Genomic DNA, 13,619 nt, shown 5'->3' with positions numbered 1-13,619 from the left:
AGCGTACAGTAGCTATGATCCTGACAAGCTTATATCACCATGGCCATTTCCCTAAGGGAGTACTAAGCACAAAAATAAACAACTATAAGAAAACAACAACATGGAGTATGGATAGTAACTGGTAGTAAATCAGAGGTTCATAACCTTTCTTCAACTAAATCTGTTGCATTTGTTATGGAATAAATTAGGGTAAATCACAGACAAAACATGAACATTTAAATTGTTCACATGCACTTGCATCTACTCCACATTTTAATTCAGTTTCAATTTCTGCATTAATTAAACAAAACATTTCCTTTCACAAGTCACGGATTTCATTAGTAAAATAAATAGACCTAAATAACTCATTCTTGCTCCCTGATCAGATTCCTGGTTGATCGACTGAACAGTGAGGAACTACCAATAACTGCATAAATGACCACATGAAATCTCACTGAATTGAGATATAACGGTATAATTGCACAGTAATCAAACAGCAGGAAACCTCTATGGCGTGTTTGTTGAACTCTAGTGACCCAGCATTCCCTGATAGACAGTGGCAGGGTCTTATACTGGGAGTTCATTCATTTATTTCTGACAAACTACAGACAAGTCGTAGTCCAAAAGGTAGGACCAAAGTTCAACAGACAGACCAGCCAACCCTGCCAAAATGCAAACCTGCTGTAAATTGACTACTTAGGCCACAACAAGAACATATTTTGCAAAGACCCGATTTACTCAAATGCTATTCAACTATATACGAGAACCTGTATTTTCTACTTTAAAAAAAATACTGGACGGAAACCACATTCTGACTACTTAAGCTTGAATCATTTACTCTCTAGTGCAGGAAATGGTAACAAAAATATACGTTCAAATGCATGTTTTTATTTCTCTAACAAATACCAACCCGTTTCCTTTGTAGTTATGTTGAAACATGGAAATTTTTACCATGAAATCATTTAGTCATACACACCTAATCACAAAAGGGAAAAAAAGAAGAATGGTGTGATGGTAATCATTCTGATACTACCATAGGTAATTCAAAGCGCAATGCACAGAACACACTGAAAAAAGAGCGGAGTGAAAATGAAAGGGCAGCACAAAATAACACAACAATGTTACATGGATTAGCAAGTGAAAAATGAGTTACAAACAACCTGAAACCTCCTACGTATAACGAAGAAAGGCTAAAAAATGGCAAAAATCTGGCAAAAAAAATAAAAGAAAGGCAGCGAGCTGTGTGTTGAAAATGTACAAAATGTAATTGCATCAGGGGAACATTCCACCAAAGTGAGCTGCATTGTTACTGCAGTGCCCCCCTATCTCCACCCCAGCTGCACCGCCCCCCCCCCCCCCCCCAGTTGAAGCGCTGCCCACATCACATGGCGGTGGCGCAGCGGTTTCCGAACAGCTGCTCGATGACGGAGGTGTCGGCCAGCGTGGACACGTCGCCCAGCTCCCGCTCGCCCCGGGCGATCTTGCGCAGCACGCGACGCATGATCTTTCCTGCGTCCACAGAAAGGGGAGGAGCAACGACGCCCATCGCACGCGTAAAAGGAAAAGAAAAATTAAGAGGCGTTTTACAAGCCTTTGGCTTTGTTCAGTCCTTTAAAGTTTTCTTAAAACTTTTGAACACACAACCAAGGGTGTGAGACAGGAGAAAGATTTATCAAACAGATCCAGCTGGATAAAGACCCAGGACCTGAATCTTCGAGTTACTAAAGTGCTATGGTGTGATGGTTAGAAAAGTACTACTGAAGAGACTAGGACAGGAAATTAGGTTCAAATCACAGGTGAGCACACATAATACTTAAGTTTAAAAACATCAAGTGGTGTAAATGAACACTACTGTAAACAAAGACATTCGCCAGACACAAGAATAACTACATAAAAATCAATCATCAAAAATATAATATAATATGTAAAATGCAAAGAGTGGAATCCTCACCTGATCTGGTTTTGGGCAAGCCAGGGGCACTCTGTATGTAGTCTGGAGTGGCAATTGCACCAATCTTCTCTCTTACTGTTGGGGGCGGGAGGCAGCCATTAGTACCACGCTAACTGAACCCGAACCCTTATACCATATCATGCATTACAGATTTAAGATTAAGTAGCTCCTCAAAAAGAGATTGGACATTGGTTATGCTAAAACACTATTTACTCAGTACTCTAGTTGTATGCATAAGAGTATTAATCACTGTCTGGTCCTATGATGGGTTAGCATGAATCCAGATGGACTGGGTTTCACCACTGAGGGAGTCTGGCAAACTGGCAAAAATGCAGACATCAGGTGTGCACGTTCACAAACGGGACGGTGGTGCGTACAGGTGAAAACGCCGCCCCCTCAAACGCACCCAGCTTCTTGAGCTCGGCCTCCAGCGCCCCGCTGTAGCCGACCCCGTCCCGGAGGGTGACGAAGCAGTACAGGCTCTCCCCCTTCACGGGGTGGGGGCACCCCACCACCGCGGCCTCCGCCACGCCCGCGTGCTCCACCAGCGCCGACTCCACCTCCGCCGTGCTCAGCAAATGCCCTGAAAGACGCGGTGAGAGAGATGTCACTCAAACAGACAAGTCCATTTCAAACAAGGCAGCAAAGTCTGACTGCACTTAGGAACAATAATCATGACTAATGGCAACTATAAATGGACCACTCAAACTCACTCCAGGGAACAGTTTGCCTCTGAACTCAATCAATTCAATGTCAAACAATTATTTTTCAGAGTCACAGAGCTGGAGACATGATACAATCATGCATTTAAAACAAATGTGATTGCACAGCACAATATTTATGTAGAGCATTCACGACTTGAACTAACATGAACTGTTTATGATGAGGCTATTTATGACCATATTCCCAAAGTTAATGGCACTACTGAAATAGTCTGAGTAACTTAACACGTCAGCAAATGTAAGAACATTTTTGTACAACATGACTTGAAACATGTCTGAAAGGTAAAAATGTTTCAGTGTCAGGAGTCCATAAACAGAATCACTGATTGAGCTCTCTTATACAGTGCTGATTAGTCTTACCATCAAAAGCAAAATCCAAAAACCACTCAGAAAGCAGTGGTACTGATACATGTTATAGCCATCTTTTGCACTGACCAGTTTCATAAATCAGTGATATTATTATATTACATATTTTTAATTGAATGTATGTTATCGCTATGGTTCGATCTGTGAGCAGGCCTACAGAGGCATAATTATGAGCTCACCCCAGAGAGAGAGTTCTGCAGCAGTGCTTACCAGACACATTGAGCATGTCATCTATCCTCCCCGTGATCCAGTAGTAACCGTCCTTATCCCTACGGCAACCTGTGAGAGCAGCGTCAGAGCTCATACTGGAGTCTTTATGGACCTGGTAAACTCATGCAAATGGTAGCACTGCTAATGTCATTTTCAAAATGCTCGGATGAGGTTTCAGAATTTAACATGCAATTCTCATCCAATAAGTCTCCAGATTCCTTGAGCTACACTTATACCCTAGAATCTTTCATGGAAACATAAGCCTCAATAAAGCACCTATGCAAAGAGTCTGACATTCACAACTTGAAGATGTACCAGTAAGCCCCAAATTTTAAAACATATAAAGCGTTATATTGCAACAGTAGATAAATGAGCAAGCTATATAGGGTTCAAATTCTCCAATATGACTGCACTCAAAATCTCCTTGTAATCGGCTGAGCTATAACACTTGCAAAGCTTCAAACATCGCCTGGGCAGATTGTAAATCAGATTTCTAGTGTGAATTTCAAGGCGAGCCATTGATGGAGAAATACTATCTTACCATCTCCTGTAACATAGTACCCAGGGAATTTCTTGAAGTAGGTGGTCTCAAACCTCTCTTGGTTTCCAAACACTGTCCTCATGATTCCTGGCCACGGCTGCTTGAACACCTAAGAAGCAACAAAAGGTTTAAAAAAAATTCTGATGGGGAAAAACTTCTCCCATCAGCAGCTCTGTCAGTAAAGGTGATCTTTAAGAGTGCAGGCTGGGCCACATGCGCTTGATTCAGGCTAAAGCCTGTGATACAGCATGAGCTAACCATGCCTAGGGGGTTTATCGCAGCGGGACATAATTAGCTTCATTCCGCCAGGGGTGGGTTACAACCAATTTAGCCACTGTTCCTCAGGCAAGAGTAGCTAACAGCGGCGTTAGGTCCTCCCAATGCCGAGGCACCTCTGATCAGTGCTAGCCCTCCTGTAGTAGTGTGTAGCCCCCGGGACCCTTCCCGTTCCCTAGCAGCAGTTCTCTCAGATACAGAACACCACCACCATGCAATGTAAGAGATTCTATGTACTAAATAACAGTTGGAGAACGTTTGGCTACTGTAATCTACTTTACATGCACTGCATACAAAAGTACAGTACATTTACCAAGTTATATTACACAGACATTAGGAAAAGGTGTATAAGTATTGTTGTAGCATAAACACAAATGCAGATCACTAGACCGGCATGTAAATACGTTGTCATAAATTCACAGTACCAGATAGCCTTCGCTTGGTCCTTCCAGCTCCTCCCCAGACTCGTTCAGAATAGCAGGAACAACACCAAAGAAGGGGAATGTCTACCACAGCAAACAGATAAAAGCCTAAATGTACTGCAGCCCATAAAACTAGAACACAAATGGATAACAAGGCAGAAACAGCAGCTCTGACTTTGCTAGGTTTGTGTGGAGCCATTTTGTTCTGCTGAACCCTTTCTTTCTTAATTCCATTGTGTGTTTTTGTTATTTTAGTGGCTTTGAGTTTGGTGGAGTCAACTCATAAAGTACATCTCATCTCATGCACAACCGGAAAATGGCTGAATTAACACAAGGTGTGAAAGAAGTGAAAAGCGCTGTTGAAGAGAAACGTCTTAATGTGTCAACAGCGAGACCAGCATGAGAACCTACAGCTGATCCAGGCTTCATGGGTGTGGCACCTGGCAATGGTGTCAGAACATGCCCTCCCTGGAGAAGAGGACAGGAGGGGAAAAAAAAGGAGAGGGAGGGGAGGAAAAGGGAGCAGAAGAGTGGGAGGAGAGAGAAGAGGAGGGAAGAGCAGAGTCAGGTCACTACTCAGTCTCAGCAAACACCCACAGTGAGTACAAACTCATTTTTTAGGACTACGGTCGCTCTGTCATGCAGTGTGCTTGAGCTCTGTGATGGAGCATTCTGTTCCCGCTCTTGACCTTCCACTGATACCCATCCTTTAAATTCCCACAGACTTATTATTAGTGTTCAGCTGCCAAAATGCACTGCAGAGGAAGCTGGATCTGAATCAACATGCCTGATAGTTCAACGCATGTTTATCCCAACATCAATTTTATCAACATCCAATCTACAATCTAAACCTACTTTCCACTCTCGCAAAGTACGTATCCACGCAATGATGAGTGCCCAGCACAGCGGCACTGGACGCTTCTGCTCGGGATCCAACCAATGACCTGCGATGCGTCTCCGACCACGAGGCCGTGAGAGAGCGGCGTTTTTAAATGCCCGGCTGGCACTCACTGTCTCTGTCTGCCAGAAGGTGTCCACCACAGGGCACCTCTTGTCGCCGACCACGCTGAAGTACCACTGCCAGGCCTCGGGGTTGATGGGCTCCCCCACCGTGCCAAGCACCTTAAGGGACTGGCGCTTAAACCTGCAGGAGGAAGGGGAACAGACCAGAGGGCTTATACACGCCCTCATCCAAAACTAGAAGCATTCAACATGAAGGCCTGCAAACTTTCCCAGACAACTGATTGAAAAGATTAAGGGTTAACTTACTAAAACACCCATGCGTGCTTTATATTATAACTGATTTCACCAAAGCCCAGTGTTAAGCGTTTCCCTAATACATTGCTGCACTACTATAGCTCATAGGGAGGAGGAACTGTTTGAGGTTCGCCTTACCTGGACAGTAGTAGTTACTATACCCATTTTACCCCAGTTATACACAGCCTATCAGAGATGAGGACTCAGTATCTGGGACAGGAACTCACTTGTGGACCGGCTCGTTCCCGTACTTCATCAGCATGCGAATGGCAGTTGGGGCGGTGTAGAACTTGGTCACCTGGTACTTATCGACGATCTCCCACATGCGGCTCACGTCCGGATAGGTAGGCAATCCTTCAAACTGAACAAATTACATGTTTTTTATACTGAATGATTACCAGTTTTTAACTAGTCCTTCTGCATTGTGTCCCATTTCAGCACCTCTGTTCAATAACAGTTATGTTTACCCATTTTGAATTTGTTTATTGTGTCCAATGCTACTATGAACATCAAGGCATTTTAATGATGTACAAGTAACAGGGAGTGCAGGTAAGCGGCATACACACAGACTTTTCACATAAGATATAAGCTTTCATGTGCCAACAACCTTCTCTTTATTTGAACAGAGGGAGGAAGATGGAGAAGGACATGGAAAGAACAGAAGGAGAGGGGGAGAAGGTCCACGTAGGGAGGTGGATAAACCCAAAAAGAGAAGGGGCTGAGGAAGCTACTGGAGGAAGGGGTGAGAAAATGGGAGAAATTTCTATACATTTCTGGATAGACAAAATTATGAGACGCCAAAAAAACAGTGCACTCAAAATTAAAAGAGAAATACGACCAAGAAACAAGAAGAAATATTCACAAAAAATAAAAAAGGAGAAATTAGAGTAGGATGATTTCAAACAAAAAGAGGACAAAAAGACCCCAGTGACAATAGAAGGACATGTCTCAGGCTGTGCAGGATGCCTTTCTATCTCCTGTATACCGTTTAATTCATAGAAAAGAGACACAGTCACAGGGTTAGCTTTTCATCTTTTGTTACATTTTATGATGATGGTCAGATTTCTTTAAGGCAGCTGACAGTAGGCAATACTGTAGGCTTCTCTTTTTCAAATCCAATATGCACAGCTGATAAAGATAAAATAGCTTTAATGCTATGTGACTACATGTCCTAATTTCAACTGGATTTTAAACATTGTTAAAAGGGTTTAATTAAGAGGATCACAGAAGAAATTTGAAAACAGGAGATATGTTAGCAAAACAAGACAACCTCGATGGAAAATTACAGCGATACCATTTTGCACTTACAATTGGATTTTTTTGTATTACACAAAGTTATTAATTTATGGAACAGCTTACACAAGCTCATACCAGAAGCAGCAGAGAACTTTAAAGCAAAACTGTAAACACAAAGGCAACATTCCTGACAGGAAACACTTTGTTCTTTCTTACCAGCACGCTGGTGGCCCCATTGGCCAGGGGCCCATAGGTGATGTAGGAGTGGCCTGTGATCCAGCCAATGTCTGCTGTGCACCAGTACACATCATCAGGCTGGTAGTCAAACACATATTTGAAGGTGGCGGCAGTGAACAGCAAGTACCCGCTGACCGTGTGCAATACACCCTGCCAAGAGAGAGGGCGGAACGGCATGTAATGGCATCGAAGTAACATGAAAAAAAAGAATTACAAAATGAATTACACTTTAAAACCATAAGTAACTCCTAAGTCAACTATGGCTGCTGTTTACACACGCTCATGCCTAAGCTCATTTGCATATGAAGCACTGAAAAAGTGTTTACTGTGTATTGTGAACGTGCTCAGAGTGTGGGAAAGAAAGAGAGCTCCAGTACCTTGGGCTTGCCCGTGGAGCCGCTGGTGTAGAGAATGAAGAGAGGGTCCTCGGACCCGCACCATTCCGGCTCACACTCCTCGGAGGCCCCGCCCACCAGCGTGTGCCAGCAGAGGTCCACCTCCGGGTTCCAGGGCACCTGCGTGGAAATGCAGCTCTTATGATCTCTCTGAGGACAACTAAACCCTATAGAACTGTAGGATTTTAATCTGGCCAATGGCTACACCGGCCAATTCCTTTATTACAAATGTCATCTAAAAGTAACCTTTTTTGCAAGAAAGATAATACACAGTATCGTCACCTACATGTACATATGCTGATAAAAATGCCATCATACAGCTTGTTTAGACTTATATTATCACCATACTTAATTACTGATTCTGTGCCAAATTCTTATTTGACATTGGAGAGAAAACAGGACTAAATGACATGTTGATATTTTTTACAGAAAAGCAGGGCAATCAAATACAAATGTTTAACCACGATGTAATAAAACAATTAAACAAAAACATGTTTACATTGTTACTGATGATAAATAATAATGTTAATTCAAACAACATGCTGATGCTTCTATTAGAGGAAGAACAGAAGAACACAGAGGCAGAGACATGGGATTGTGTAGGACCACTCAGATAAACACTATGAACAAAGGTCAAAAGATGTTGACCAAATTACACTATACGTAAAATTAGATTTTAAAACTGCCACAATGTGACATTTTTCAAGCAAGTTAACAGTTCCCAGCATTTTTCAAGCAAAATGCTGTTCGTGTAGGAAAAATGTTTCCCAAACAAAGGTCCATTGTTCTAAGCAAATGGCTTGAATTCAGTTGGGAGGGCTGGCAATTCTAATTTTCAAGAATTATCAAATAGACCCTATATTCCAGAATATAAATGGAATAATTAATTAAATAAACCCCAACCCACATGAGAATGGTCGTTCAACAGCTCATGAGAGGACCACAAAAAACACAAAAACATAGTGGGGCTCTTACAAGACAGGCGTTTACCTGTGTAACAAAGGGAAGAGATATCACTAGTGTAATAGACAAAATAATTGTTTGAGCAAAGCTAAAAGGCATTGGAGCTTGGGGAAATCTGTAAAATACCTGAGGTGTAGGGTGGACTTTCTTGGCTCTTTCTCTCTGTTTCTCCTGCTAAAGGGTTAATCAAAAGGTTTAAAACAAAAGGAGAAAAAATGATGATACTATCACAAACAACAAAAGCTAAATCTCATTGGGCTCAAGAGAAGGATATGAATTTACACTTGCCTCTTCAAATATGTTACAAAAAATATGCATACCAAAGATTACTAAATAAATGAAAAAAGGTTTGAAAATATGGGTGCACAGAGGTTAATGCTTACAAGTCAAACAAAGAAAAGCCATTATTTTACTGTGAGGACACCACTTCTTAAATGGTGACCCCCCGAACATAAACAGAGACCAGGGCCATATCCCTGCCTTACCTGCAGGTCGGGACAAGCACGCTTCACTGGGGGAGACTGGCAGCCAGCCGGGGAGACAGACTCTTCCTTGGACAAGTGCTTTATCATGATGCACTTCTGCACGGGGAAGTTTCTGGAAGTAGGACAGCAACAAATCTTCACCGCTCTCTTACAGTATGAATAAAGGGTGAGAAAATTTTTTGAATTACTGAAGAACATTTTGATAAGTGAACACATATGTATATAACGTATACTGAGCGGAATCAATTATACAACAGATGTGGTTCTCAGCCAATAGAAATCTGACTTATATTGCTTAGAGAGTTTATGTTGTGCATCCACATACTATGTGCTGCCCAGTATGCTCTGAAATTTAAGAGCCACTACCATATTATACAAATGAATATGTAACATAATTAATGTTGCTCAGTGAAGATTGCGCAAGTGCGGGTTGAAGTTTTTCACTCAGTCTAACAATGGACAGGCATGCGCTAGGATTAGGTTGTCTGTGCTCACTTGTCCCTGCATTTCCTGAGTGCATCATCTGCAATCACTTTCAAGTTGATCAGCTTGTCTCCTCTGTAAAATCCATCTGCAAGGTAGACGGGACAGTGCAAAATTAATACTAACTGAAAATGGGACTGGATCAATGATAATGGCAGAATCTACAGGAAATTCTGATAATGATATTAATCTTTTTAGATACTTCCAAGTAAAATTCTTAAATTACTGAGACTTTATGAAGGGATAAAATAACTGTGAACCTGTGTTGGCAGTAATCACAATCAACATCCTCTGTCAAACAAGTCCAACAAGCCCAACAAATCAGAAAACGGATAAGAAAACAGAATTGTGTGTGCAATGCTTTAAATTTTAGTGTGAAATAAGTTCATTAACACCAAGCAAAAAGGTCAGGGGATAATCCTTATTAGCAGTGCAATAAAAGAGGCTTTTCTTACCAGCAGTGATTAGCAAAGAACACTGAGCGTCTAGGATCCTCTCACAAAGGGATTCTGCCGAAAATCCTGCAAACTAGAGCAAAGAAATTAAAGAATAAAAAAATAACCATACCAACCAAACAGGGCAGGCGTCTTCTCCAACGGGCCTGAACATCTGAACCTAAGCTGGTCCACATAATGGGCACTTTTAGTTCCTTGAATTTTTCCCTCGGCCTACATAAAGAAACCGCTATAATTTAGAAATACAACCGTTGAAACGGATTCAGTTATTGCAAAACTATTGTCTTATTTCAAGACAATAGTTTTGCAACATATGGTTTCATAATCTTAATGAAATGAGCATGCCTGTGGGTGCATACATTGCATAAATAAAAGTAGCAATGCTGGACAAGCCTGACGGTACTGGCAGTTACAGGAAGTTTAAAAAAAAAACGCAGCCGTTCTAGCGTTAAGTTATGAACGCCCTGTCTTGTCCTTGCCTGCAGTCTTCACGTTCTCACTTACCACAATGGAGTGAACCGCTCCAATGCGTGCACATGCCAACATGGCAACCACCAGCTCCACGATCATGGGCATGTAGATGGAAACGCGGTCACCCTTCTTCACTCCTGCTTACACACAAGCACACAGATGGAGAACCACGGTTACCAACTACCACAGTGTTCTGCTTGTCTCCCGCTAGGCTGCCCCACCAGTATACCTCATTTCACTGGTACGATTTTTAAGTAATACTGTTACTCTGAATATAACATTAAAAAAGGTGAGCCCCTGTACCGAGTGACTTCAGGACGTTGGCGAATTTGCAGACTTGCTTGAGTAACTCCCTGTACGTTACGTTCATCTCATCGCCAGGCTCATTCCCCTCCCTAAGATTCAAATAAACAAAAAGGATTTTTGATATTAAAGGTTAATCAATGAGTTTGAAGAGTATGACAGCCTGTTCATTTTAGAAACATATCAACACGTAATATGTGTTCCATCCATCACCATAATATACTTTGGGAACAAGATTTTTTCCATTGTAATAGGAAATTTAACATTCACACAAACTCAAGCCAGTGATTTTGTAAACGAAACACAAACATGACTCACTGCATGATGACTCACCAAAAGAAGGCAATTTTATCCCCAAGTTTTCTCTCATGGACATTCCTGTCTAGGACATTGTAACAGATATTGGTGGTGGCCCCTTCCATACACTTGACATAGATTTTGCCCTTTGTGATGTCGAAGTTGTAGTCCAGGAACTGGCCAGTGTGCTTGGATTTCCAGAAGAAGTCATTTGCAACAATGCCCCAGAATTCTAAAAATGCAAAAGGGTTTGTAAGAGAAATAAATGGATTAATTATAAGAGTGTGGAAATCCACAGAAACATCAGCTCTTCCATGGGACGCAATCATAGAATTAGGCAAGTAAAATGCCACAAGAGGAAACCCTTGTTAAAACTATGTGGGACTGAACTTAGTTAGTAGTCAAGTGGCAGACCACCCCAGTGACACAAGGTTACAATAGGAAGTGGGCTAGTAGGGGGCAGTCTTCACTGTAGATCAAGTAGAAAGGGCAATGCCCCTGTGTAGTGACATTGTGCTGTAGATAGAGGACATCCTTGAAATGAGATGATAAACTGGAGTTCTTGACGGACTGTATTCATTTAATATGCCACTTACTACTGTGTAAGCGTATTTTTATCCCGGAAAACTCCCCAACATGGACATCTAAAGCGGCCCCCAGTTTAAAATAAATCCCACTTCCTCAAAGTGAAGTTGGTGTGAGGTGAGTCCTGGCTAAGAATGTACCGCACACAATTGAACCTCTTTGGAATATTGGTACAAGAAACACATAGCCAAGCATTTCGCTAGAATGCATACACTGCTGCCGAGTAAACTAACAGATTATGTTTGCCATCTCGCAAACAGATATTAGCTTCATTTATGCTAAGCTCGTACTAGGTTGTCAGTCAGTTAGCTTAGTAGTGCATCCCTTCCTTTACAGCTAACAAACCATGTAGATCAGCACTAGCTAAACTGTAGTCCACCAGACAGCGATGCATGGAGTGCAACATTAACTCCTTAGTTCACCGCGAAACATGAATAACACGTAGACACGCCACTTACCTTCTGGGTTTTCAATTGATTTCTGGTAGAGTTCTTTGTATTTCTCAAAGGTGGGAACATGTGCATCTTTGAGTAAGTCACTGGCTGCTTGATAAACATCATCTCTGGGGGGTTTATCGGGAATCATTTTGCCCGAACCGACTGTCTTAGCTATCTTAGAATGTATATAGCTAACGTTAGCGAGCTGCCTTTACGCTGATTAACAAAACAAACACGAATGGCAACAATTTAGTGTAAGATAACAAGTTATATTGATGCTACACTTCCTTTTGTGCAGCTTGCCAGCAACCTAACTAGCATTGGCTAACCCTCTCACTGGTAAACACAGCTAGAGCTAGCGTCGCTTATTAACCCTGGCTTAGCGAACGTTAACATGCTAACCAGTGCAGACTAGTGCACTGATGTTTGCTAAATCAAAGAGCGATATGGCATGACATATATAGATGTTTGAATCAAGGACAATGCTACCGCTACTGTCTACAGAACTGTTGGATGACTACAGTTAACTAGCTAACGTAGATTACTTATTCCGAGTTGCTCGAGCAAGCTAGCTAACTGAGAAAAACGAGATGCACTGTCCTTTTACGTGAGACGAGGTCGTTTGCATCAACTTTACTTCAATTCCAAATTTTAACTTGTAATCTGAAGTCGTATGCATTTATAAATGCTAACGGTACCATTCATTTAATACAAGAAATATATACCAAAACTCCGCCGTTTGTTATCCTACTAAAGTTGAGCCTTCGAAAGTCCTTATTCTAGTTCCCATTATCCACTTGCTACGACCCAACGCATGGAGAGGACAGTGCATCGTTACTGTAATGGTTGGAGGAGGTGCTAGCCTCGTCAAATCATTCATCAGGACAAACGATGACGAATTAAATGTTTCTTAAAGTGATAGTGATGTTACTGAGGTTGTAGCAGTTGGATTTACCGGGTGCTTGAAGGCACCTCGAGTTATTCACCTGACAATTTTTTTATTCATTTTCCCAACAAAGGAGTTCTGTTTTCAAGAGGATCGAACGAACATGCACGCACATAGAAACACACACACACACACACGCACTGCACACAATAAACACAGAGAAGTCCGAGACAATTCCGGAAATGGTACATTCCACTGAGAGAAGCAGTGACAGGGGGTGCTGTGGTGCCAGGCTGTGTCTTTTAACCCCACAGAGCCTTCTGTAAGTGTCCTACCCTGACCTGAATCCGGCTGCTTTGTTAACAAGGACTGCGTGGGAACTATGCATGTTACAAAACCCAACAATGAACACTATTTAAATGTCAGCGAAGTGGATTTCAGGCGTCTCTCAGAGCCTGAGTTCATGTTGCTGACAGCACACCTCGGTACTGCATGCAAGAATTTCTTAAGGTCTCAACAACATCACAGTCCTGAAGGAGGATGTTTTGGGAGGAAGGATATAACATGTTCTACATTACATACCTCAGTCAGATGTAAAAACAGGGCTTGGCTGTTGTTCTATGTTGTATGTTGGTCAAACATAAAAATCGTACTTTTATTCT

At 41.9% G+C, this 13,619-nt stretch overlaps 1 protein-coding gene across 1 annotated transcript; it reads right to left on the bottom strand.

The window, feature by feature from the left end:
- Positions 1-1,328: 1,328 nt before the first annotated feature.
- Positions 1,329-12,915, bottom strand: acss2 (acyl-CoA synthetase short chain family member 2). The gene is made up of 19 exons (XM_064298051.1): positions 12,093-12,915; positions 11,086-11,281; positions 10,753-10,844; positions 10,483-10,586; positions 9,979-10,051; positions 9,536-9,611; positions 9,041-9,152; positions 8,682-8,729; positions 7,575-7,712; positions 7,177-7,347; positions 5,952-6,085; positions 5,479-5,611; positions 4,879-4,935; positions 4,471-4,551; positions 3,770-3,878; positions 3,229-3,297; positions 2,337-2,513; positions 1,931-2,005; positions 1,329-1,488 (listed from the first exon to the last, which is right to left on the bottom strand). The coding sequence occupies exons 1-19, from the start codon at positions 12,217-12,219 to the stop codon at positions 1,361-1,363; spliced, it is 2,100 nt and encodes a 699-aa protein (XP_064154121.1). The 5' UTR covers positions 12,220-12,915; the 3' UTR covers positions 1,329-1,360.
- Between the last annotated feature and the right edge of the window lie 704 nt (positions 12,916-13,619).

Source organism: Anguilla rostrata, chromosome 11, assembly GCF_018555375.3.
Source record: "Anguilla rostrata isolate EN2019 chromosome 11, ASM1855537v3, whole genome shotgun sequence".
Classification (NCBI taxonomy): domain Eukaryota; kingdom Metazoa; phylum Chordata; class Actinopteri; order Anguilliformes; family Anguillidae; genus Anguilla; species Anguilla rostrata.
This window is presented reverse-complemented; position numbering and strand designations above follow the sequence as displayed.